Raw genomic sequence first — 27,930 nt, 5'->3', positions numbered from 1 at the left:
ACAAACAACTGACAACATGACAACTGATTGTAGATGAACTGAAATTTGGATGGTATGAATGTTATCTCACACGAACACGATGTTGCCGACCGCCATGTTTTGTATTTTGTACAACTGATGAACGTTTGTTTACGACTGCAACGTTACAATTCGTATTATTTATTTATTGTGCTATCTCCTAAAGTATATAAACTTTTAGAAATGTCCTAGTACAATTATAAGTGTGTGTATTTGTTCTACTTGAGTGGTTATGCGAGTAAGTTTTATTTTTTACCAGTAAATCAATAGCCTTAATATTAGTTCTTACAGAAAGAGTAGTCGGCGGTCATCTAAAATGACTGCCGAAACGGATTCCACGGTTAGCCCTGGATCCAAAGTCATTCAGATAACAAATATAGCACCGCAGGCTACTAAAGATCAGATGCAAACACTTTTTGGATTCATAGGGAAAATTGAAGACATACGATTGTACCCAACCATCAGGGATGTATCAGTGCCTGTTCAGTCGAGAATATGTTATGTCAAATTCTTTGATACAGCTAGTGTTGGAGTTTCTCAGCATATGACAAACACGGTATTCATCGACAGAGCTTTGATTGTTACACCATATCAGTCATCAGGCGGCGAAATACCTGATGAGTACAGGGCTTTGGATATAGCTGCTCAAGCCAACGTCGTGCCAGGATTGTATCCTAATGATCCTAAACTGCCTCCTCATGTGACTAACCAGATCGAGGGACTTCCGCCTAATCAGGTAATCACAACTCACGATCCAGTTTTAGTGTCAAATGGACTGCCACTCTATCCACCTCTACCAGTCACATACGACGCCAGGCGAATTGAAGAGATTAGAAGAACACTGTTGGTCATCAACATTGATAATTCCATCTCAGCCCAACAGTTGATCGATTTCTTTAGTACAGCTGGGGATGTCAAATATGTGAGATTCTGCACTAGGGACAATGACAGTAACCGGTATGCTTTGGTAGAGTTTTCTGAGCAGAGTAGCATTATCCCCGGCTTGAAGATGAATGGAAGTGAGTTGGCTGGCAAAGTGATACAGGTCTATCATTCTACACAAGCGATCGCGAAACCAATGGCTAAGAGTAACGAAGCTGCACAGCGGGAGATTGAGGAGGCCATGACACGTGTCAAGGAAGCACAGAGCTTGATTTCGGCAGCCATCGATCCAGTGATTGGAATTTTGTCCAAAGACAAGAAGCGCAGTCGCAGCAGCTCCAAGACTCGAGGTCACTCAAGGTCCAGATCCCGCGGACGGTCCCATCGTCATCGAAGATCCAGGTCAAGGTCAAGAGGTCATAGGCGCCATAGGAGGTCACGGTCAAGATCACGACGTCGCTCCAGATCACGCTCAAGGAAACGCTCCCACTCGAGGCGGTCGAGGTCCAGAGACAGGGACCGCTTCTACATACACTCCAGCATCCATTTCAAACGATAATCAATCATATCAAAATTATAGAACAAACAGTTTTAAAATTTGAAAAAAATATCAATTACAAAACACTTTAGAAAAAATTAGCCTTTAACTCATTTCAATTGATAATATAACCAACGTTTTAAATTAAACCAATTATTTTTTAAAATAATTTAAAATTTAAAGGACTGTAAATAAGTATAAACATTTCAGATTATAATACAAGATGATCAAGATGATAATGGGTAAATAAGTTCCCTAAAAAATACAAACAAGAGAAAAAGAAAACTGGGTAAATAAATCCCTAAAACAATACAAAGAAGAGAAAGATTAATTAGAGCCTATCCTACATGTCAGTACTGAACTTTCATGAGGAAGTATATTTAATAAAATATACTACTATGGAATTTTGTAAATTCCAAGTATGACTCTAATTTGTTATAATTGTGAGCTATCACTCCCACAAAAACAACTGGTGAAGGAAAAAAAATGTTGACTGTGTGACTGGGTGGATAGTTCCTAGATGTCTGTAAGGCAATGTGATAGCAGACTCTAGTATCGGACCACAAAAACAAAAGTATGCAAAAGGTTTTACAACATTTGTTGTTGCAGTCATAAGGTTTTTATATCGCAAACAAGTAGGTCAGATAATTGAGTCCAGCCGTATGTGGTTCACGCCACACCTCTAAAAAAAATCACACCTACTTGTCTACCAAAAATCCAAAGTATTGGACAGCAAAGAAAAAATAAAATGCAAAATGGGTTAAAAGCCAGAAGAAAACTATAACCTAATTACATATGGCTTATGGCACAATATGCAATGAAAGATGAGAACATGGGACATAATTGCTCTGAAAAACTAATTACCTAATATGATACCTGAAAAAAAAATAGACATGATTAAAATATGTAATACATGATGAAAAAATATACCGCAAGCAAACAATTATTTACAACAATGGATACGATTTTGGAAAAGTTAAGTTTTATCAACAATTTAAAGATTAGGAAAATAAGCTACTATTTCAACTTCTAATATTATTCAGAAAAAATACAATTTAAATGACTATGGACAAGATTGGTTAAGATATGCATCATAGAAGAAATTTACTGAATATTACACAACGACAGGAAAGAATAGAAAATTGAAAAGATAAGGGCCAAGAAAATAGGCTACAGGAAAGAAAAAAGATACAATTATGGACTCTTACCATACGTAGTATTTACGGTCATTGCTATTCTGAATCCCGGCATGACACAGGATTCCTAATCATTGTGTGTTGGGGAATACCCTTCATCATGCGATTCATTGTCATCATCTTGTAAGTAAGCAACTTGAAAACAACTTTGAACACTAACACATATGGAGACTTTGCGTTTTGTTTTCTTCAATAGCATGATTTTATTAATAGGTTCATTTGTTTCAACAAGCAGTTTTGCCTACAAAAGTTAGTCATTTTCACTTGAGAATGCATAGCATACACCTTTTCAATTCTCAGTTGAAAGTTGAACTCATCAACTTGACTCAAAGCAAAATTCATTTTGTTCACATTGTTCCTAACCTCCACAGAAACCTGTCTCATGTAATCATTCATTTTATTTACTGTTTTCCTAACTTTCGATGTAGTAATCTGATCCATAGAAACATTCGTTTGTTTACTGTTTTCCTAACCTTCAATGTAGCATAGTACTTTCATGATAGTTGACTTTCAATGAAGACAACTCCGTACCTACTTCTTTACTCAATTCTACTGTCTCACTGGTTGACTTTTTCAACAACAGTAACTAGGCTACATTGTCAGAAACTTGAATGAGTTGATCTTGTAACTTAACACTACTATCATCCTGCTTCAATTTGTTTTCATTTTCATGATTATCACTCAATGTTTCAGCAAATTCTTGCTTCATATCACAAACTAGCATTAAACTTAGCATTTTGCTCATCAAACCTAGCATTTTGCTCTTGTTTAAAATTATCAAACAGTTGTGTTAAGGCAGCTATTAACTCATTATCATTTTTAATATTTTTCATATGTATGCCATTTTGCTAGTCTGCACAGATAATATTCATTAGGACTTGATCTCTCTGAACCGATTTCCCACTCAGCAACAAACCATTCACAACCTATCAAGATATCTATCCTACTAATAATTCTATAACCAGGGATTTCATGGTGTACCATTTGGGACATATTTATTTTGTTAATTCTGTCCCACAACAGGGGTAACATTTGCCGTGCTACCAATTTTTCCTTGAACGGTTGGAATAGCATTTAACACCTATCAAACAAGGACAGTTGTCGGCTCCAATAAAATAGATTCTTGATAAACTGTGAATGGATCTATTGCCTATGAATGAGAAATCCAGTTTTCAGAGCAAATTAACTATAATCTTCAGATAAAATTTCACAAAATACAGAAAGAGAAAATATCTTAAGGCTAATTATTTCAAGTAACTACGAACTAAAATACTTATTTAGTTTACAGTTGAAACACAGTGGCTATGGCTTTACTACACTAATAGCTAATTTTGCACAAAATTTATATAAAACTCAATCTAAAACATTAATAAACGAAAATGATTTAGAGCAAAACTCCACGACAAACATTTGTAGCCAGCCATTTTTCAGAAGAAGCTCAGAACAGGAAAAAAAGACCACAAGTTGCAAGTCACGAAAGACAACGCCTATAAATATAAGCAGTAAAATAGTAAGTTAATACAATCCCCGAACAGAATATTAACTGTGCTATAACAACTGAAAAAATAAATAAGTATATCAACACCTGGATTAAATGCATTTTTTTCTTCTATATATGAGATACCTTCACTAAGATTACTCTTCTGACTTGTGTGATTGCTTATTCTGCAATCCATTGTAAATCCTCTAGTCTTTCAATCCCTTTTTCACCGCCTGGTCCTATCATATTTTTCCCATCACTTCTTTTTCTTCCTATATCCCATCCTTTCATACCTACACCGTCTATTGACTTTTCCTGATTAGGTACCTTACCTTCTCAAATATTCAAGTTTTTCCTAGAGTACATGGATAACCATAGTTGAAAATCAATCTTTTTCCCTTTTTTGTTTAGCATCACTGTTCTTTTATTTGATATATTGTGATTGCTGCTGTTGATATTCTCTACAAATAAAATATAATTACTTTTTGTGTAGTTGAGAAGTTGATATTGTGGTAATTATTCATATTGAATGGAATATACTAAGAAATTGTCAAAAAACCTCAGATTTATTGATACTTAGAAAGACCTGTTTCGGTTATTACACCATTGTCAATCTCTCATAAACTAAAACTAAATATTTAGTTTATATAAATCTGTGTTTTTTTGACAATTTCCTAGTCTTTTACATTCAAAATATAATTCATTATTTCAAAACAAGAGTGAACAGTTAATTATAACAGCAGATATACTGGTATCAGGATTAGAAGGCACGAGCAAAGAAGAAAATCAACACTGTTCTCCTATATTTTTCCACTGCCGTTATAACGTGGACCTCGCTATAGCACGCCGTAATTTTATAAACATTCAGGAATGCTCAGTTGGCTTTTAAAATTTCCACCCACTCCCGTACCGAACAATTATAAGGATATCCTCATAAGGTCATATCTTTATTTCTCTTGATTTTTCACTACTTTCAACAGGAAAACTGACAAAATTTATGCGTCATTTTTTATAAGAGTTTTGTATTCTGGGGCGCTCCCTAGCGATTGATATCTACTTTCAAGGTACACTCTGAAGGAAAGAAGTTGAGACTTGAACCGAATAATATCAGCGTTGCCAAATTGATTAAAAATGCAACTTTTTATGGAACTCTTTTCTCACTGAATATATTCAATTCAACAACACTGTCATGTAGGATTTACATTTAGTCATGAAAAGACCGCATTTTGTACAATTTGGCAACGCGGATATTTTTTCCAAGTCTCAACTTGTTTGATTCTTGATTCATAATTAAAAAGAAGAAGAATGTCCACAAATTGTTCATTTTAATCAAGAATGTATCAACTATTAAGATTTCAATAGGACTACATCATAGATTGTTTGATTATTATATAATTAATTACTAGTACCTTACCCTTTTCGTACTTTTTTACATGAACACTAGTTTTGAGCACTAATGCAATATTCAAGTGTCAAATTTTGACACTTGAAAATAGCATAAAGGTTCTAAAATTCCTATAACTTAATAATTGAACTAAAAAGTATTACTATTTCATTTACAATTGTTTTATGTAAGCCTAACATAATTAATTTATAAATTATATTTTCCTCTTATTCACTACAATAAAATTAATATAGAATGATAAACAACACTTGCTTTATTCTGTTGTCTCAAATATTGATACAGTATCTTAAAATATGAAAATATCATATATCAGTCTATTTCAGAATAGAGAAATTTAGTTTAGTTTATTTTAAATAAAGAAAACTAAATTTAGTGTTTTTTACAACTACAATAATATTATGTAGGCTACGATATTTTAATACAGTGAGGCAATTATGATGGTATTTTTAATGAAAGAATTAAAGAGATTCACATGGTTGTACGTGAAGTACTGTGTACTGTAATTGAAACGACTGAGTTTATAAATATGGGCCAACTTGAAACTCATTTTTCAATTTGTTAAAGAAATAAACAAATAATATTATAGAAATAACTAGTACCCTTTTTATACTTTTTTGCATAAACACAAAGAATCTTTCATTCTATTCCACTATAACATGTTGTACAAGTAGCCCTATTGAAATACTTTTTATAAAAATATGGAACAACCAAGAATTGTTCACCAATTAAAATATGAATATAAGGCTCAAGATAAAAAAACAAAAGAAATTATACATTTTTATAGAACATTTTTCAATGAAAACCATTTCAAATTAAAACTAAGGCTCAACTCACACTTACGCGACTCAGGTCGAGAAGAGACTCGACTCTAGCCGAGAGCATGTGGTTTCAAATGGAGACTAGAATCGACTGGTCTGAGTGTCATAATTTGGAAACACATGCTTTCGACTAGAGTCGAGTCTCTTCTTGACCTGAGTCGCGTCAGTGTGAGTTGAGCCTAAATCTAAATCAAGATCAGCATTAAAAATAATTATTAAAGTTGAAAAGGAATATCATTTGAACCAGCACTTGAAAGAAAATAATAAACTAGGTACCTATATTCAAAGTTGAAGAAACTTCAAGAAATAGTTCAAGAGAACTTCAAGTTTTCCATTTGGAAAATGTGATGAAAACAAAAATTTATGGTAATTCATTTGATTAATTCTTATTCTTTATTCAAAACTGGGAAAACCCTTCAATAAATTTAAAAAAGTATTTGAAAAATACACATTCAAAATAATTAAGAAATTCATGAAAGAGCAAATAAGAAATTCACACTTGGGCCGGGTTAATAATTTTTTATCTTGATTAATTTAGTTCATGAGAACCCATCAGAGAAGGATTTTTGAAAATAATGCTTCACCGATTGGCTCTTGTGGAGACATGATTAGAATTTAACCGGCTTTTGTGCAGCCGGCACACACAGTTGAAACTAGACGCATTCGACAATAAAGAATATAGGCCTAAATCAATTAATAAAATCAAAAACAACAGATTACTTATTAAATTTTCTAATAAAGAAATCTGAATGCTCTCTAAATCAAAAATATAATATAATAAATTTGGATCACAATGTGTTTATGTATAAGAAAGTATAAAAATCTGGTGTGGTGCACTCACACAACTTTCCTTGCCGTTATAAAAATTTATCAACTGACGCTAGTGCTCCCGCATGTAGTGTTCTGGGTGGGTGCACGCAAATTAACCAACATTTTAGAATTCACATAATTCCATTTATTGAACGTTTCATTAAGCAGCAAGAAGAGAACAGACCAAGCACACAGGCAAGGCAACATACCAATTCAAAACTGTTGGTCGCACTGCCGCCAACATAACTAATAGAGAAATAATAAATTGTAAATGTATAAAATAATAAAGTAATTCAACATTGAAATGATTGTTGTTATTAATATATTACTCTCCTCCTCTTAAAATTAAGTACACATTCGGTAGGTCAAATCCGGTAAGTACATAATCAATAGAATTTCATTTCAAGGATACATTTCAAATTTCGAAATTACAAATCAAGGACAACTCTTGGTTTCACAGTACGGTTAGAACTTCTCAAGTTTGGAATCTCTACATCATTATTTACAATAGAAACATCGTTGTTAGAAATAGCATTAGTATCTGCATTTGGTACTACATTATTTTCAGATGGTACAGATCTCATTGACTCTCTGTAATACTTGTCTTAGGAATCATACAAATATCATTTTTCTTTGACACTTCAGGCACAAATAAACATGAACGTTTATCATCAATCATTTTGGAATTGAAATAATTTTCCAACAATGGAAGAAGTTGATCCACATGTCTTTTCCATACAAATCTCTTATCAGTTTCAACTCTATAAGTAACTGGACTAATTTCATTGAAAATTTTACCTTCAATCCATTCACCCGATCTGTAATCTTTAATCATAAAATTTTCCCCTTTTGAAAATTTTACATTACGTTTTCCTCTTGAAAACTGTCTTTGACTTTCTAGTTTTTCATCAACATCAATAGAACTATTTGGTCTAATTCTATCTAAACGCATACGTAATTTTCTACCAATATGCAATTCAGCAGGTGTCCTGCCGGTTGTACAATGAGGTGCATTCCTATAATACAAGAGATATCTACTAATAGATTCTTTGATAGGTAAACCTGATTTTAACAAAACTTCAATACTCTTTTTAAAAGTTTTTACAGAATTTTCCGCTGCACCGTTTGTTGCATGATGATAAGGAGCCGTTTTCATGTGTACTATACCATTATTTCTCATAAAAATGTCAAATTCTTTTGAATTAAAAGTAGGGCCGTTATCTGTTACTAATTTATAGCAAATACCCCATCTAGCAAAATAGTCTCTTAAAGCTTGAATAGTCAATTCAGTAGTAATATTTTTCATTTCAACAATTTCAGGTCACTTAGAATGAGCATCAGTAATTACTAAATACATTTTACTAGCAAAAGGACCTAGAAAATCTGCATGAATACGGTGTCCTGGACCACTAGGCCAGTCCCAATTATGTAAAACTGCCTTAGGAGGATTACTTTTTACACTCAAACATAATTTACAACTTTTACAGATTTCTTCAATATCATGATCTAACTTAGGCCACCACACATAAGATCTTGCCATAGATTTCATTTTTACAACACCTAGATGACTACTATGTAACTCATGTAAAACATAATTTCTAAGATTGTGTGGTACAACAACTCGATGTCCCCACATAATACAGTTTTTCTCAATATACAGTTCATCTTTCCTAGAAATATACGGTTTCAAAAAATCTACATCTGATGGTATTTGAATCCATCCATTCAAAATCAAATTAAACACTTTACATAGAATAGGATATTTTTGCGTTTGCTTACTGACATCAATTTCATTGAATACTGCTTCTTCTATTAGATTCAAATATGTAAAATCATCCTGATGGATTCCATCATTGACCTTGAGAGGTAGTCTAGACAATGCATCAGCTACACAATTTTTATTTCCATTAATGAATTGGATATCATAATCATAGCATGATAAAAATAAACACCAACGCTGTAATCTACTAGCTGCCATTAAAGGTAGACCTTTCTTACAACCAAAAATAGAAGTTAGAGGTTTACAATCAGTAGCAAGAATAAATTTACGACAATACAAAAATTGATGAAATTTTCTTATACCAAAAATAATAGCTAGAGCTTCTTTATCTACTTGACTATAGCCAGACTCTGCTTTAGATAGCGTTCGTGAAGCGTATCCTAAAGGCTTTTCCTGCCCGTCCGGCATTACATGAGATAGAATACAACCAACTCCATAAGGAGATGCGTCACAAGTCAATTTGATTTCCAAATCTGGATTAAAATTTTGTTTAAATCTGGATTAAAAAACACTTTAGTTGAGCACATCAACTCTTTGATTTTATTAAACGAATTTTCTTGTTATTTTCCCCAAACCCACTTTATATCATTCTTCAGTAATTTGTAAAAAGGATTAAGAACAGTACCTAGAAATATTATGAATAAATTTCGAGTAATAATTGACCATACCTAGGAATGATTTCAGCTGAGTTACTGACCTCGGTACTGGTGCATTTTTAATAGCTTCAACTTTGCTCACAGAAGGATGCAAACCATTTTTATCAACACATTTTTACTAACACTATCTCGGAAAAACGCACATTTCTCTTGTTTTACAGTCAGACCTGCATCATTAAGTCTAGAAATTACCTTATCAAGTCGTGAGAAATGTTCCTTATCATTAATTCCTGTTACAAAAATATCATCAAGAAATCATACAACTCCATCAATACCTAGAATTAATTTTTCCATTTCTCTTTGAAATAAACCTGGAGCAGAAGCAACACCATAAGGTAAACGATTATATCCAAGCAAACCTTTATGGGTAGAAATTGTCACAATATTTTTAGAATCATCTTCTAATTCAACTTGCTGATAAGCTTGAGATAGATCAATTTCGAATATTTTTCACCTCCTTCAAGTGCTAAAAATAAGTCATCAATTCGTGGAATAGGATATATCTATCAACTTTCAAATGCTGATTGATAGTTACCTTATAATCACCGCAAATTCTTATGGTACCATCAGGTTTCAAAACTGGAACAATAGGAGTCCCCCATTCGCTATTCTCAATTGGTTCTAGAATTTTACAATCAACTAATCTTGACAATTTGTTTTCAATTTTCTCTTTCAAACTAACAGGTACTTGCCTAGGCTTGAGAAATTTCGGAGATGCATCATCCTTTAAATACAACTTAAATTTCGTTTTATTGTAAAGTCCTAGCTTGTCGGAAAAAACATTAGGATATCTACTCATAAGGATATTCCTACCTTTCATAGCATTATTATCAACATTTGATAATTTAATAGCATTTACAGATTCATTTACATTTTGATTGAAATTAAAATTCAAGTCAGCCATCCATTATTGTCTACCAATTAACGGTGGGCCTCCCTTTGGAATGACATACAATTCAAGCAATTTTGAAATGGAACCATAGACTACATTAGTTTTTAATATACCTATTGGTTTGATAGGATCACCAACATAACTCTTGAGTGAGATCGAACTGTCTATCATCGATAAGTCTTTGAAATATTTTTCATAATCTTTAAACGAAATAGCAGAAATACTTGAACCTGTATCGATTTCAAATGAAATATCTTTACCTTCAACAATAAGTATAGTACTCAACGGTTTAATGTAGAAATTATTTTTAGTCACATCCGGGGTTGTTTCATTTAAAAAAATATAAGAATGGGCCAACTGCTCACCTCGCTCATCATTAATTTGATTCAAGGACTGTTTCTTTACAAATTTATTACCGTTGCTTTTGGATTTAGAATCTGAAGTTTTCAATCTACACATTACTTTCAAGTGTCCTACTCTCCCGCAATTATCACATTTCTTATTTTTATGCTTACATTGTGGTGAATAGTGATTGGACTTACCACAGCAATAGCATACCCCCTTATTTTGTCCCATGTTCTTACTCTCTGCTTGGCTGGACCGATTGAGTGCGACCAACAGTTGTGAATTGGTATGTTGCCTTGCCTGTGTGCTTGGTCTGTTCTCTTCTTGCTGCTTAATGAAACGTTCAATAAATGGAATTATGTGAATTCTAAAATGTTGGTTAATTTGCGTGCACCCACCCAAAACACTACACCGCGCATCTCAAGTCTACTTTTCTAAGATCTGAGCCAGCTGGTGACAGGACAATAACGCTAGATATACACGAGATCTGCTACCTCTTCATAGTGAATGATTTAATAGAATCAACAGTTGCCAACAGTTTGCAATTGACTAATCTTATTTTCTCGAATTTCGAGCTTATTTTCAATTTTAGGTGAGGATGTTACTGGACATTAATTGTAGAGATTCTCATGCTCAATCTTTTCCACTCGCAATTTTTTGTTTAAATTGTATCTGAAGACTGATAATTGGGAATCTAAAATCAAACTTTGCATAGATGGAGCGGAGCTCCTGAAATTTTTACAGATATGGGACTTGTGGCAGTTGATAGAGCTTATGAATGACTATTCTAATGATGAATTTAATCAAAATCGTTGGAGCCGTTTCCAACACACACACACACACACACACACACACACACACACACACACACACACACACACACACACACATACAGACCAATACCCAAAAACCACTTTTTTGGACTCAGGGGACCTTGAAACGTATAGAAATTGGGGTACCTTAATTTTTTTTCGGAAAGCAATACTTTCCTTACCTATGGTAATAGGGCAAGGAAAGTAAAAAGGGTACCTATTAGTTACTTGTATTTAATAATTAAACAATTTGAGTAACCCTATTAAAATACTTTATTAGAGAACAATATAAATATTCCAAGTGTATTTTATCATTAACTTCATAGTCCATAAGACTCTATCTGTTATCGTATTTTAAAATCTCTAACCAAAAACAGGTAAAAAAGTAAATGGAGTAGGCATAGAAGGTAGTGAGTATACAATTTGAATCTCGCGCTCGCGGTCTTGTAGAATACCCAGCCTTCTCGCTCTCGCTCCTTAATTTGAGTAATAATTATAGTAAATACTCGAGTTCAATTTGACAAACAATAAACTTTGATGTATTTTTATCTCAAAAAACATACAAATTGACATTTTTCATAAAATCACAAAATACTATACTGAAGAAAAGTTATATTCACAAGGCATTGACAAAGAAGTACATGGAAAGTTGATCTCAGATTCTCAAAATTTCAGTTCATCTTTCCTGAATCTTACATAAATGAACATAACCTGTGTAATCTATTCAATTGTGCTTCTAAGGTAGAAGGGCGAGAGATAAGTTTTTGTTCCCAAATAACAGTATATTTTGCCATAATTTGAATTGTTACGATAATATCAGATTAAATACATACATAACAATTATTATTCAACAAACAACTGACAACTGATTGTAGATGAACTGAAACTTGGATGGTATGAATGTTATCCTACACGAACACGATGTTGCCGACCGCCATGTTTTGTTTTTTGTACAACTGATGAACGTTTGTTTATGACTGCAACGTTCCAATTCGTATTATTTATTTATTGTGCTATCTCCTAAAGTATATAAACTTTTAGAAATGTCCTAGTACAATTATAAGTGTGTGTATTTGTTCTACTTGAGTGGTTATGCGAGTAAGTTTTATTTTTTACCAGTAAATCAATAGCCTTAATATTAGTTCTTACAGAAAGAGTAGTCGGCGGTCATCTAAAATGACTGCCGAAACGGATTCCACGGTTAGCCCTGGATCCAAAGTCATTCAGATAACAAATATAGCACCGCAGGCTACTAAAGATCAGATGCAAACACTTTTTGGATTCATAGGGAAAATTGAAGACATACGATTGTACCCAACCATCAGGGATGTATCAGTGCCTGTTCAGTCGAGAATATGTTATGTCAAATTCTTTGATACAGCTAGTGTTGGAGTTTCTCAGCATATGACAAACACGGTATTCATCGACAGAGCTTTGATTGTTACACCATATCAGTCATCAGGCGGCGAAATACCTGATGAGTACAGGGCTTTGGATATAGCTGCTCAAGCCAACGTTGTGCCAGGATTGTATCCTAATGATCCTAAACTGCCTCCTCATGTGACTAACCAGATCGAGGGACTTCCGCCTAATCAGGTAATCACAACTCACGATCCAGTTTTAGTGTCAAATGGACTGCCACTCTATCCACCTCTACCAGTCACATACGACGCCAGGCGAATTGAAGAGATTAGAAGAACACTGTTGGTCATCAACATTGATAATTCCATCTCAGCCCAACAGTTGATCGATTTCTTTAGTACAGCTGGGGATGTCAAATATGTGAGATTCTGCACTAGGGACAATGACAGTAACCGGTATGCTTTGGTAGAGTTTTCTGAGCAGAGTAGCATTATCCCCGGCTTGAAGATGAATGGAAGTGAGTTGGCTGGCAAAGTGATACAGGTCTATCATTCTACACAAGCGATCGCCAAACCAATGGCTAAGAGTAACGAAGCTGCACAGCGGGAGATTGAGGAGGCCATGACACGTGTCAAGGAAGCACAGAGCTTGATTTCGGCAGCCATCGATCCAGTGATTGGAATTTTGTCCAAAGACAAGAAGCGCAGTCGCAGCAGCTCCAAGACTCGAGGTCACTCAAGGTCCAGATCCCGCGGACGGTCCCATCGTCATCGAAGATCCAGGTCAAGGTCAAGAGGTCATAGGCGCCATAGGAGGTCACGGTCAAGATCACGACGTCGCTCCAGATCACGCTCAAGGAAACGCTCCCACTCGAGGCGGTCGAGGTCCAGAGACAGGGACCGCCGCAGAAGGTCCAAGGAACGCAGAAGAAGTCGGTCAAGGTCGTACTCACGCTCGAAAAGGTCACGTTCCAAAAGAAGGTCCAGGTCTAAATCGAAATCAAGATCGTCGCATTCGAGGAGAGATAAGAGTAGGGATAAGTCGAGAAGGGATAAGGATAAGGACAAGGATAGAGATAAGGATAAGGATCGTGACCGTGATGACAAGAAGAAGGATAAGGATTCTTCGAGGTCTGATAAACACCGGGAGAGCAGTGTGAAGAAGGATAGCCGAAAGGAGGAACGTTCCAAAGAATCGGCGGAACCAGGTAAGACGAAGTCGAGATCGAGGAGTGCTGAGAAGGTGAGGGCTTCTCGGTCGCCATCGCGCAGAAGAACGCCATCCCCGTCAAGGCGAAGGAGTCCGTCGCCCATGGAGACAGACGGCAGTCGGTCGCCGAGCAGGAAGAGGAGTCAGTCACCGAGGAAACGCAGTGCGTCACCGGATGACCGTCGACAGAGTAGATCCCCGGTGAGTCACAAGAGCCGGTCGCCCACTCACAGCCGCAAAAGTCGCTCACCGATCAGACGCGACAGTCGCTCGCCGATGGGTGTCAGGTCAATGTCACAGTCGCCGCAACCCAGCGAATCGCGGTCGCCGCGAGGTGAGCACAGTCGCTCGCCACCTCCCAGGTATCAGACCGAGAGTCTGACCGGATCTCCCCGGCGACAACGAAGCAGCCATTCCAGGTCTCCGTGATGCTTTTATTCTCCCTCTGAGTCGGACCTGAGTGCTACTTACTACGATATTTCAAGTCACTTCAATTATTACTAAATTTTGGACAAAGTTTACAGATAAATAAGTTCTGGACAATTTCAAATAATGGTGATCAGTTATCAGACTGCTTATCAAAGTTTAAAGTTTGCTATACTCTGGACAATTTCAAGTTACAGTAACAAATTATCAAGTTACACATTTCTAAATACAGTGATAAGTTATCAGAGTTTGCTATGCTCTGGACAATTTCATGTTACAGTAATAAATTATTATGAAGATAGCTGAAGAGAGTTCAAAATGTAATATGGTGTTGTCAAAAGTCATGAATTTAGACTCAGTTTCTATTAAGTCATTTCAAATAAATATTACTCATTCTCTAAAACTAGTTTTTGGCTTCAGATGTTATTGATAAAGAAGGTAGTTAGACGATTTCCAGTGATAGGAATAGATAGCTTTTACACGGAATCACTTCTTATTTCGTCGTCATGGTCGAGTGAAATGATTTTACTCTATTTTCATTAACCAACAAGTGATTGGCTCTAGGTATTTTTGATGAATTTGTAGGATAGAAGTTGAGTATAGGTTGAAGCATTTCAAATAAGAGTAATTAATTTTTTAGGATTTTTAAAGAATTCCTTGTTATATTTTTGATAAAGTTGAAAATGTACCGTAATATAGTCTGGCAGATTTTAAGTTGAATTTGACCCTTTAACTTCATTTCCTAATTCTTGATATTTCCTTAACTTATTGATGAGGAATGTAGGTACTAGATTGAATTTATATAGCCTACTTTAAGCTGATCAATGAGTTTATTAATGACTGATTATGGTGTAACAACAGAAACTAGTATATCGGATTATTTTAATAGGTTAGTGTTTTTGATAGTGTCAAGTCGGTTTTATTCAAAATGTAAGAAGTGTATTTATGATGCTGGTATCTTGTTCAATATCTTTACTTTAATAAATTTTCTGCATATTTCGATAATATTTTTATTAGTTTTTATTTCATTCTTTCTCCTCTGTATTCTATCAATTATTTTTTTAATAAGTCTAGAAGTATCAGTTATATTTAGGATGAGATTTAAAACTAGAAGGAGAAATTTGAGTAGTTTGATGGATATTCCGAATTCATGTGGCTTTTATTTGAAAAAATGAATAATAACTTATTGCCAATTCCAGGATTTATTAAAGCACAGAATCATCGTTTCCAATTTGTTTCATAAAGGTCTGACAATTTTCCATCATAGTTCTTTATAGACTGTGTGTGATTTCCCTTGAAAGAATTGTCAACTATGATTTCAAGCTTGGTATAATGTGAAATCGGTAATATTTGGTTGTTAATACTATAGCCTAAAATGGAAAACTTGCTCTTATTAGTTTCTATATTAATTCTTGTTCTCAAAATTCAACCATTTCTTAGATTTTTCCTCAACTATAATATTGTCTATTCATGTCTCAACTAATGACTGATATTTTACATTGTTAATAATTTTCAGCTGCATCTCAGCATCTGTAGCTTTGTTTTGCTAGCTGAAAATTACACAATGAATTCTTGTCTGGCTACTATAGTGAGGTCCACGTTATAACGGCAAACGAGAAAGATATGAGAACAACGTTGCCGATCCTCTGTCTTGTCAATGCCTTCTATGAAGGGTAACTGATACCGGTTTATTAATATAATATTAACTGTTCATTCTCGTTTAAAATGATCAATTATATTTTATCAAACAAGAAATTATATTCTTAATCAAGATTAAATATTTTCCGCTATCCGCTTTGTTGAGTAATAGACAAGGATAGCAATGAAATTTCTAATTAAACGCTGCCATTATAATGTGGACCTCACTATAGTCTGGTCACTTTTTAGTGATAACATGATAAAAATATAGCATTTAAAAAATATCCTGTTCATTCAAGTTGAGTAGATTAAGGCCCGATTCAGACAAAAGCCAGTTAAATTTTAACCGTGATTATTTTCACGAGAACCAATCAGAGATGGCCTTTTTGATAAGACGGCATCTCTGATTTGTTCTAATGGAATTAATCACGATTAAAATTTAACCGGCTTTCAGTGTAATATGCTCAATATTGAAGATATTGCCTTAATAATTGAAGAAATTGTAAAAAAATTCACAAATTTTTGTAAAATGTTGAAATAATTGAATCTTAATTAACAAATTACAACAACTAATTTGCAAGTGCTTGTAAACCGAATGCAAAGCTGTCCTATTATCCTTGTCAGTGTTACAATAATTGGAAACTGCATTTACCTTTTCCATCATAATAGATTTGGCTAAATCTAAAAACGCAATCACTGTGGGAGAACCTTTATTCATCTTCAAGTTGCCAGTTCCATATTCATCTGCACTAGAATAAAACTTAAAAAAAGATATCTCATTACTACTTCTATTATTGTAGTGTGGGATGTTACAAATAGAAATAGGACAGAAAATTCCAACTAAAAAAATCTCTATGAATCAATTTCCAAAAACAAATCAAGAAACCCCGTTATTGTGATATTTTAAAAATATTATTTTAGATTTCTGAAGAACTCTAAGCTATTAAAAAAGGATTCCTTATGGATGTTTACAGGGAAGCTGATCTTCTCCAATGACAGCTGAGTTTCCTTGAGTGTTCCATTCCCCATAAACACCAATCTTCTATTCAATGTAAGTAGAATACTTGGGAAAATATTAATCTGTCCTGTATAAATGGTAAAATATTATTGGATAAATAATCAAAACGAACATACTTCAATTCATATGGTCCAATGGTCAAATATTATATTAATAATATAAAATTAATTACTGGAATTGAACATTTAAAATTATTCACCTTATAATGACAAGAATAGATTTTTTAACTAATAATTTATTCATACAACATGCTCGAATCATTTTTTTCATTGTCATAATGGTTCTGAAAAAAATCAATATTGATAAAACCAAATACAGTTTCTCTCTACAATTTGATAACATAGTCCAAAAAAGGATTTTTTTTGAAAATTCAAGTTGAATTTCCATATCAGATATGGAAATAGTAAAAAATACTGTATTACTTGATGAATTGGAAACTTGAAAAATATTGAGTTATTTTGGAAATTTCTCTTTAAATTACTAAAATCTAATCTTAATTAGATACTGTACGGTAATACAATTTGTATCTTGCTCAGTACAGTACTTAGGTACTCAGTACCTACTATAATTTTTGTCACAAAAATAATTATACAATTTGGTTGTTGGTTGGACTCAATTTCTGTACATGCTTGAATATTGAATGAAAAATTCAATCAATTATTGTTATTAACTGAATTATTTACTGTATATATATTATGAAACGGGCCTTAATTTCTTAGTGATTATGGAACTGGCAACTTTCCAATAGATCTCAGCCCTTATGAAGTTTTCTTACAATATTTCTGTTAATTGCACTTATTATAAAGCTTACGTCCAAATTTATAATAAGTAGCCTATCTATTTTTCTTGTAGAATTACTAGTAATATGTTATTCTTTCTTTAAAAACACAACCGGCTTCGACCAATTATACCATTATCAAGTGTTCAAAATTGGATTGGCCGAAACATGTTGTGTCTTCAAAAAAAGAATGAAGGGTATAAGTAATTCTATAAAAAAACTATTTAGAGAGCGGATATAAATCTGCCCTTTAGAAATAAATCAAAAATAAATAATATAATTTATGGTTTCTTCTGTTGAGAGGTAAAATGTTAATCCGGCAAGATCCAAGGTATTTATTTAATGCTTGGTTTAATAATAGGTACGGAATAGTATCTCCCTTGACTTTCCGTCGATGAATGGATTTTATAATTTGTTGGTTTAAACGCTTTTTTAAATCAAATTGAAAAGTTTCAGTCATGTTCTGTACTACAGTTGGCGCTTACAACGGATTGGTACTCCATGATCCTGAAAAAAAGTTGACATAATATGTGTTGACACAAGACAAGCATGGAACGGCAAATTTGTAATCACAGAAATCACAGGAATTTCCTGTTCCTCCAATAACAACAAACTTATTAGTTCAGCTGAAGATGTGGTAGGTTTTACCATGAAACCTCGTTCTGAATTATAAATTAATTTTCGAATAAATAAAAGTGGTATTGACAATATCAAAGTCTTATTCTTTCAATTATGGAAAAATACCACAACATCTCATACCATACAATCAAATCATTAAAGGCTTATTTGCTTTGTCTCGCTACGCTATTATATCTAAATTGAAATAGTAGCCTACTTGCCTGATATGTAAAGACCAAATATTTACAATGCGTCTGAATTTTCACAAAACTGATCCCTGGTATTAAACAACGAGATAAAGGGATTACAATGTACACCCACAGTTCTTAGGCCTCAACTATTCGTGCTTAATAGACGCACTGAATTTTCTTCATATCGTTTACAGGATGCAAGGCCTCTTATGAGAAAAATTATACGAGGGTAATAGACGCGCTCCGTGAGAGGCCATGCATTCTTAAGACACGCGGAATAAATTCAGCTTGTCTATTACGCTCGTATAGTTGGGGCCCAAAGTGTTATCTTATTGGTTATCCTTGTACCAGAAAAATTTTGAATATATGAAAGGGTGCTAAGAGGAAATTTGAATATATGAAAGGGTACTAAGAGGAAAATTATGTAGTACAAGAAGGGAATTGTTCAGTATTGACTGCAGAAACTCCTCAAAAAATTAATATTCACATCAAATTATTCATTTTGGTTTTGTTTCAAGCCATTTTGAAATAATAATCTAATGTATTTACTTTCCCAAGTTCCTATCAATGACAGATTTGTCCAATATTTTGGATTAGATGGATTCCTGCAGCTGTTGACAAGTGCATGGATTGTTCTGTTCATTCCTGATAAATGTAAGTAAAAAACAGTTAACATTGTTTTGTAATTTTTAAGAAACTATCTAAAATTTAAATGTGTTACTGTGTGATTCGGTACCCACATCGGAGAACTGTCAGTCTCCAATGTTTACATCCTTAACATGACTAAGTGTCATATATTGGCACACTGTCAGTTTAAACTAGATTTTATTTTAAACTGGATTAACTTAATAATATCATGCCTCGTTCGTAATAATGTGGTTCATTTTGAGTTTACGCCACCAGATAATTAATAAATTCAGTTTAAGCTTTGACTGTGCAAATGGCCCTAAGTGTTATTGGCACAGTGTCAGTTTAAACTAGATTTTATTTTGAACTGGCAACTTCATATCATGTCTCATTGGTTATAATGTGGATCATTCTGAGTGCCAAGAGCCACCAGCTGATTAAATTCAGTTCAAGCTTTGACTGTGCAAACGGCCCTTAGGGTGGCTCCATTAACATGGTGAAGATAGCTCCATGCTTGAGAGTGTTGCATTTAATGTATGTAATTAGGTGTGGTGAACAATTGAGCAAAATGTGCGCCACCATTTAAATACGTGAATTACATTCAACAATCTCAATCTTGAAGCTACCTTCGCCACTCCACTATGCTATCAACCTCAAACAGTTCAAGTATGGAAGGAAACCTTAAGGGCCGGTTTCCGAGCTCGGGATTTAGATAAGTTCTAGATTAAACAGCTGGAGTCAGAAAATTGGCTTTCCGAAACGGGGCGTAGGCACAGTAGAACAATTAACTATTTTAAATTAAATTTCGAAAAACTAGAAAATTGAACACAAAATAAAGATAAAATAGTGTAAAGTTTCAGCTATTTTTAATTCTTTAGGAAAGTTTAATTTCGTCAAGGAAAAACATTCCCAATTATAGAAATGAGAAAATAAAGATTATCATAAAAACTGCGCTTACGCCCACTACCTCCGTAAACAAAGCCATAGTGCATGACAGGTGGTTGATGGTAACGTCAGCACAGGGTGACTCCTACACCAATAAAAACACTAGCTGATATAGATTAGCTGAGATCAACAAATTTTTATTGGTGTAGGAGCCCTACCTGTGCTGACGTCACCATCAACCACCTGTCTTGCACTATGGCTTTGTTTACGGAGGTAGTGCTACGCCCCGTTTTTGAAAGTCAATTTTCTGACTCCAGCTGTTTGAAGTCTAGAACTTAGCTAAATCCGAGCTCGGGAACCGGCCGTAGTGTGTGACCCCCCTTCCAATCCACCAATAGATTTCGCCCGTGTACGTATATGGGCAAGTTTAGAGTTATTATTCCAGTGTTATCTAGAATATTATTACCAATTCATCACCAGTACCGTAATTGATAATTATCAAATTTGCGAATTTGTCAAATCTGGCAAAGACAAACAATTTATTTCCAACTTTCAAGTACGAAACAATCAATTATACCGTACGTTTACCATTTCTATTGCTTTCTCGAAAGCTGCGAGTGTTGTACAGTACTGAATGGTTCTCAAGGAGTACTCTGACAATAAAAGTCCGGAAGCATCTAGTTGAAAAAGATTGAAAAGAGATAGCTGATACTTCATTTGTAACTAGAGAGTTGGAACCAGTCTGAAGATTTTATCCATACTAGAGAGACTTGCTTCAAGTATTAATCTGTTGTTTGGTCTAATATTAGTGAGTTAGAAGAAATCATCAGTTATTTTATCAAGTTTTACACCATATTTATGAGTTGCTAGCATTTTTATGTGAAAATATAAATTATTTACCCTGAATATCGCAACGAGCAGTTATTAGACTTTTTAAATAGAATAATTTTCCATTATTATTCTTCAAAGTTAGAACTTTGATGTTTTCTACCATTCAACTTTGAAATTTGGATTTTTCATATTGTTCAGATCATTGTCATTACAGAATCTTCATAAGATATAAGAGTAATATAATTTTGTAGTTTGTAATAATTATTTCGTACATAGACTATTTCTTAATTAATTAAAAACTATGTTGATATTGATGTTTCAGTTGGCCTGATTAATAACATTATATAGAAGCTTGAGGACATGAGTGCACAATCAGACTTGGTGTTGACAATCTTCACCTTAAATGTTTGGTAAGTCAATTATTGTATTTCAATATCTACTCATTTTTTCAATAAATTATTTTTATTTTTATGTTTAATAAAAAACGTGTTTTTTCTTGTAATATTGTACTGTTGTTCATAAGAAACAATAAATTCTATTCTATTCTATTTCAAATGCATGTATTGGTAACTTTGTAACAGAAATCGTAGTTTAAATATGCTCATATGTATGATACTTTTAATAGTAAGGAATAAGCCTGTTTTTTATTCCAAATCATTCTATGATTTTGTGTTGATATCACATTGATGAGTAAGATATATAACTTATCAATTATTGATACTCACTCAGTTTTATCTTGAAGGATGGAATACTGTCTGTTTAAAGCTAAGGTGATCTCACTGTAGGAGTTGAAATCAATTTCTCGATTAAAAAGAGACTAAAATAGTTTTGAAGTACTGAATATTACACTTGTCAAACAATAATTTAAATTTCCCATCCATGTTGTCGATTTTCAAGTCAAGGAACATGTTTCATCTTCTCTTGCATATTTCGAGTTCCAGCGGTATTAAAAGAATATAGAAGATGAGATGAATATCTATATCCTCCTAAGATCACGCTGACCTATGTTATCTGTGTGCACACGCCCTATTAAATGTTGTACGGTAATTCATTATAATTTTTTTCCTGCTTCAATAAATTCATTTTCCACAATCAGTTGGATATACCCAGACTACTCAGACCTGAGTAGCCTATAGCTGTTCTAGCTGGGTATTATTTATTTATTCAATAATGATTCACAAAACACAATTCATTAAAATGACTAGGTGGTCCTTACCGCACACCTACCTAACAGGCACAGCCCAAAACCGTTACTTCCCAAATTTTTATTCATCCAAAAAGTAGATTGTTTCATTCACTTTTGAATTTGAGATTTATATAGATTAATATCTTCATCCTCCTAAGATCGTTTTGATCGCTGACCACACACTGTTCTGTGTGCACACACCCTATTGAACGTTGTAATTAATAATACTTTTCCTGCTTGAATAAATTCATTTTCCACAATCAGTTGGTTATATAGCTGGCTAGCTGGGTATAGCCCCTATAATCGTCAGCAACTATAGTTGCATAGCTGCTGTCCATTCTAGGGACTTCAACATGCTTATTCTCAACCATCACAATTGCTGGTGTTTTATTATTCAATGTATGCTGTTCTTATCCAATTTATTTGATTATTATCAATTCATTTTTGTTTTTATCCCATCTGTTTGTTTTTTACCGAATTTGTTCGTTTTTAATCCAATTTATTTGTTTCTTTTTTAATTTATTTTTGTAATTTTGTAGGGGAATCGCATTGGTGTCGAAAGACCGCAGTCAGAGAATAGAAGCAATAGCAAGCGCCTTGTCCAGTGGTCGTTACGACGTGGTTTGCCTGCAAGAGGTGTGGGTAGCAGCCGACTATGAAATAATTAAACATGCCACCATAAGTGTTCTGCCTTATTCGCATTACTTCTACAGGTAACTTACATATACAATCTGTAGGAGTTATTTTGTAAGTTTTGTAAATGCAATTTGGTTTTTATATTGTGTCCTCTAGCTTTTGAGTGAGGTCCACGTTATAATGACAGTGGAGAAAGATGGGGGAACAACGTTGCCGATACTCTGTCTTGTCAATGCCTTCTTTAGAGGATAACTGATACAGGTTTATTGATGTAATATTAACTGTTCATTCTTATTAAGAATTATATTTTCAACGATTTCATAATGAATTTGTATAATCAAGATTAAATATTTTGTTAATCATATTTCTACATTGTTAAAGAACGATCTAGCAACAGAGCAAAGCGAGAAAGAGATAGCACCATCCGCTTTGTTGAATTATAGACAAGGATAGCAATACAATTGATTATCAAACACTGCCATTATAACGCGTATCTCACTATAGGAGAATAACTTTTGAAGATACGATATGTATTTCTTGGTAAGAATTAGAATTTACTCACTACAAATTGGTGTGTATTTTACTAATGATCAGGAACATTGTCAACACAGTAAATTCTAATCTTCATTGAAAATACATGTTGCATCTTATTCTATTAATATAATATTATACATTACTGTTTTGTATCTACATAAAACGTTGAAGTTTGAACGTATAAAGACGTATTTCTACTCATCAGTATCAGTGTACGTGTCCGATGCAGTGAAAATATATTATTCCCATGAGTTCCAATGAGACTATTCACACTGAGACTATTTCAGGCTGAGTGTAAGGAAATAGTCCCATTAAAACACATTGGAACTCAGTGCCAGTGTATTTTGTTCAGTGCCAGTATATTCTTCACATTTGTATGCATAAAGTGCCAGTCCTAATTAGCGTAATTTGTAGTGTTTTTTTTTTAATAATAATATTTCAGACATTTTTCCATTGGGTTGTATCGTTGAAAAATAGTTTTTGAAATGTAGGATTCAGCAAGAAAATATGAAAGAAAAATATGAATATTTGAAAAATATCATTAAATTTTGAGGTGGAAAAGTAATTTTACAAATATTGTCAAATCCATAAAATTAAGTTTATTTAAAAACCATACGCAAGTTTCAACGCCATACTTGGCATCATCTTCAGTTTCCAATGAAGACAATATTATTGTATAATTACTTTTTCACCTCATCATGAATAAGTTTCACAACATTTCTGGAAACAGTGTAAATTTTATCATTACATTTTATTTTCTTAAAATCTTAGAAATTCGGTCTGAAATTCCAATCACAAAAATACCAGAGCACTATATTTGAGAACAGTTTTACACTCAATTTGATTATACTGTATTTGAGAATAGTTTTTAAAAAATCACTTAACCCTTAATTTTAACCCTTACCAGACCTATTCTTGGAAATCCAACAATGATAACGTTTCCATCAACTTTGGACTGGGAAGACACACGTAATTAAACAATAAAGGTGATATTGTTTGTTGATTCTTCGTTTTTATGTCATTTACAACTTGTGTACTGTTTGCAGTGGCGTGACAGGTTCAGGTCTGTGCATATTCTCAAGATGGCCGATCGAAGACATAATGTTCCACCAGTGGCCTGTCAATGGCTACGTCCATAAAATATTTCATGGCGATTGGTTTGGGGGTAAAGGAGTCGGACTCTGTCACATATCCACCAATGGCATACATATCAACATCTACACCACACATGTGAGTTGATTTCGGTTTTATCTCTCAACATAATCCAGTTATAATACTGTGTTAGGGAAGCTTTTATCTTCATAATCAATGCTTTTATATAGGAACACAAAAATTAAACTCTGTTAATCCAAATAGCATATAGGCGCTGCTTGCAAACCCGAAGTTTGAAAAATGATCAATAGAATAGTTTCCATTTATGAAAATGAATGTTTATGCAGCAGCGGCCGACATCAGAGGAAGAATACCTTCGGTTCATAGTTCTTACAAAACGTGAACACTCAAATAGGAACCAAAGGTATTCTTTCTCGTTTACGTAAAAAGAAAAGGAACCAAATGTATTCTTCCAGTCGCATAAACGAAGACTTACATTTAGTACGGCTACACAAGCAGGTCTGGTTTGTAGGATATGTTTGAGTCAGCTTTTTCAAGCAGTTTATAGGCTATGAAGAAATATAATGAACTACCAGAATATTTCATCTTAAATACTAAACATTATTATTAAACCATGAAAAGATATATTTGAGACTTGATTAATATTTTTTTATCACCAGTTAATACAGTATTATATCAGTTCTATTACAAGGATGACTTGAATTTCGGCTATCTACATATACAGAAGGCGATTAAAAAAACAAAATGGCACCTATGCCGTCCTATCATTTGCACAGACTTTAACGTGAATCTCACTATACAAACGTACGAAATGCTTGGAATTCTTTCTTATATATTAATTATTTCATTGCTACTAAAAATCATTATATGATTACTGTAATAAACCTTTGAAAAATTAATGACAGCCTGTGTAAACATTATACTGAACCGAATTACATAATATAGTTTAATCACTTTTGTTGTTGATTGCAGCTTCATGTTTCCTGATGAATATGTCTATTGCACTGTGTGTTTAATGACAATAAAGAATTCTATTCTATTCTAAATAAGACGTCAACTATGCCGTCATATTATTTCCACTAACTTTATAGCGTGTATCTCACTATACTTTAAGGGCCAAGCCACATGAAGCGGGGTTTCAGGTGTTTTTGCACTGGCGGCGGACGAGTTGGCAAGGCAGGAAGCTCTATGATTGGCTGATTATCAGGTGATTGGGTTGACGTTCGGGAAGCAACTGATAATCAGACAATCTTGAGATTCCTGCCCTGCCGACTCGTCCGCCGCCAGTGCAAAAACACCTGAAAAATCCCTTCATGTAGCTTGGCCCTAATGAGTTTTGTTGTTGATTGCAGCTGCATGCCCAATACGACGTGCATGACGACGAGTACTTAGCACACAGAGCGGTGCAAGCATTCGACACGGCGCAATTCATCCGGTTGACGGCAGATGGCGCGCATGTCTCACTGCTGGCGGGAGATTTGAACACGCATCCGGGCAACCTGTGTCATCAGCTGATCCAACACTGCGCCCAGCTGGAGGACACCTTCCACCGACAACCGGCCGAAAACCAGACCGGCACTTTCGACTGCGCGCGCAACAGTTATGCCGACAAGAACAATGTCATGAAGAACCCAAACGGCGAGAGGATCGATTACATCCTATACAGAGGTGGCCTCAATGCACAGGTTGATGTGTTGGAGTACTCCATGCCGCTTGAGTCGCGGGTACCGGAGCGGGACTTCAGTTATTCTGATCACGAAGGCATTGCGGCTACAATCAGGGTTACACCGCAGTCGCCTGAAAGTGAGTAAATGAATGACTGTTTTCATACTTACCGATTGTCGGCCGCCATTTATCGGCAGACACTCTGGGCCATGAAGTGCACCATCTAAGTGCACCACCTAATTAACGATAACATAAAGGTATGGTTGAATTTATTATGTGTTTCATTCCGGGTTTGAACAAAAAGCTGATCTCTCTCCGTTTAAACCTTGATGGAGCATATGGGTCTTAGAATTGTCCACCAATTAGTTGAGAATCAGTTATTGGTGGGAATCAGCCAATCTGAAGAAAATTCTGAGTATCGGAAGTTAAATGCAGGCCGGTAATCGGTAAATGTAAACTCTGGAATGCTTTCAATGAGATTTATGTAACTTGTCAAAGTTTAACTTAAACCTTCTTGGAAATAATTATGTCAATCAACATTTATTACAGCCCCCATTGCATAGTTGCTATGAAGGCGTACTCTCTGTCTCTAGGATAAACAAAAACATGTGGAGAGAAATTTGACTCCAGAGAAATAGACTTCAGAGAGCTGGAGAAGCTAGCTGAGAGTGTAACTGAGACGTAATGCATGTATTCAAATGTATCAGATCATTGAGCGGCAAAGGTAGGGTGGAAGGTAGAAGGAATTGAAGGCATTCAGATACATACATTATTCTCAGCTACATTCTCTGAGATAAAATAACATAAGCTATCTTACGCTACGCTGATACCCTCTACCTTCGCCGCTCCACTATGTTTTACCCTAAAACAGTGAGTTGTTGGAAAAGATGTTAGAATTTGCTCGATTATAAGACCAAATATTTCAGTCGAATTGCACAAAATGTTATTGAGTTGGAGAGTAACAGAAACAAGATTTTCATTACGTTCTCCGTTCTTGTTGCAGTCTCAATGCCCTCCTGCTATATAAAGGACAGAGGCGCTATAGCGGCTACCCTGAAGGCGGGTATCACAACCTGTGCGGACGCACTGAACAAACTGGCCCACGACAAGGTGTGGTACTGGGGGGTGGCCGGCTCACTTCTCGTTTCGCTCTTCTCCATTCCCGCGTTCACCGAAATCCCCGTCACCTACAGCCGCACCTACCAGATCACCCTGGTGGGCACTTCGGGAGTTATATTCTTCGCCATGGTTATGGCCACCATATGGAACCGCATGGAGTACAATGGTATCCTGGGTGGACAGATGCGAATGCAGGTCGTGCTTGATCGGGTCACTGATTCCAATGACGAAGTTGAGAAGATGTCGATGACAACCAGCTCTAGCAATACGTTGCTCACCCAGCCTTTCATCGAGAGTTGAATAATGCTTCACCCAATTGATACATGATTACTCTTTTTGGTTATATTTTTTAATCATTATACAGCTCTGTTGGATTTATTATATTGTAACCTATTGTAAAAATTGAGGTCGAAGTGGATCAAAGTGCTAATTGAATATTATAAAATGATACTGAAAATGCGA

The 27,930-nt window shown here is 34.6% G+C and overlaps 2 protein-coding genes across 6 annotated transcripts; both read left to right on the top strand.

Annotated features, from left to right (window-relative positions):
- Window positions 1-15,444, top strand: LOC111058546 (probable splicing factor, arginine/serine-rich 7). The gene is made up of 2 exons (XM_039438915.1): window positions 1-1,404; window positions 13,879-15,444. Exons 1-2 carry the CDS (start codon window positions 335-337, stop codon window positions 14,630-14,632), a joined length of 1,824 nt encoding a protein of 607 aa, XP_039294849.1. The 5' UTR covers window positions 1-334; the 3' UTR covers window positions 14,633-15,444.
- LOC111052890 (putative neutral sphingomyelinase) lies at window positions 12,548-27,930 on the top strand. Of its 5 annotated transcripts, none has more exons than XM_022339700.2 (8): window positions 12,548-12,730; window positions 17,242-17,318; window positions 19,431-19,526; window positions 21,538-21,625; window positions 22,941-23,114; window positions 24,618-24,801; window positions 26,037-26,487; window positions 27,353-27,930. In XM_022339700.2, the coding sequence occupies exons 4-8, from the start codon at window positions 21,576-21,578 to the stop codon at window positions 27,766-27,768; spliced, it is 1,275 nt and encodes a 424-aa protein (XP_022195392.1). In that variant the 5' UTR covers window positions 12,548-12,730; window positions 17,242-17,318; window positions 19,431-19,526; window positions 21,538-21,575; the 3' UTR covers window positions 27,769-27,930. The 5 variants fall into 5 exon arrangements, with proteins under 5 accessions (XP_022195392.1, XP_022195393.1, XP_022195394.1 ...); XM_022339701.2 differs by having other exon boundaries at window positions 12,552-12,730; window positions 19,470-19,526; XM_022339702.2 differs by lacking the exon at window positions 19,431-19,526 and having other exon boundaries at window positions 12,552-12,730.

The sequence above is a fragment of the Nilaparvata lugens genome, chromosome 12 (genome assembly GCF_014356525.2).
Source record: "Nilaparvata lugens isolate BPH chromosome 12, ASM1435652v1, whole genome shotgun sequence".
NCBI classification, from domain to species: Eukaryota; Metazoa; Arthropoda; class Insecta; order Hemiptera; family Delphacidae; genus Nilaparvata; species Nilaparvata lugens.
This window is presented reverse-complemented; position numbering and strand designations above follow the sequence as displayed.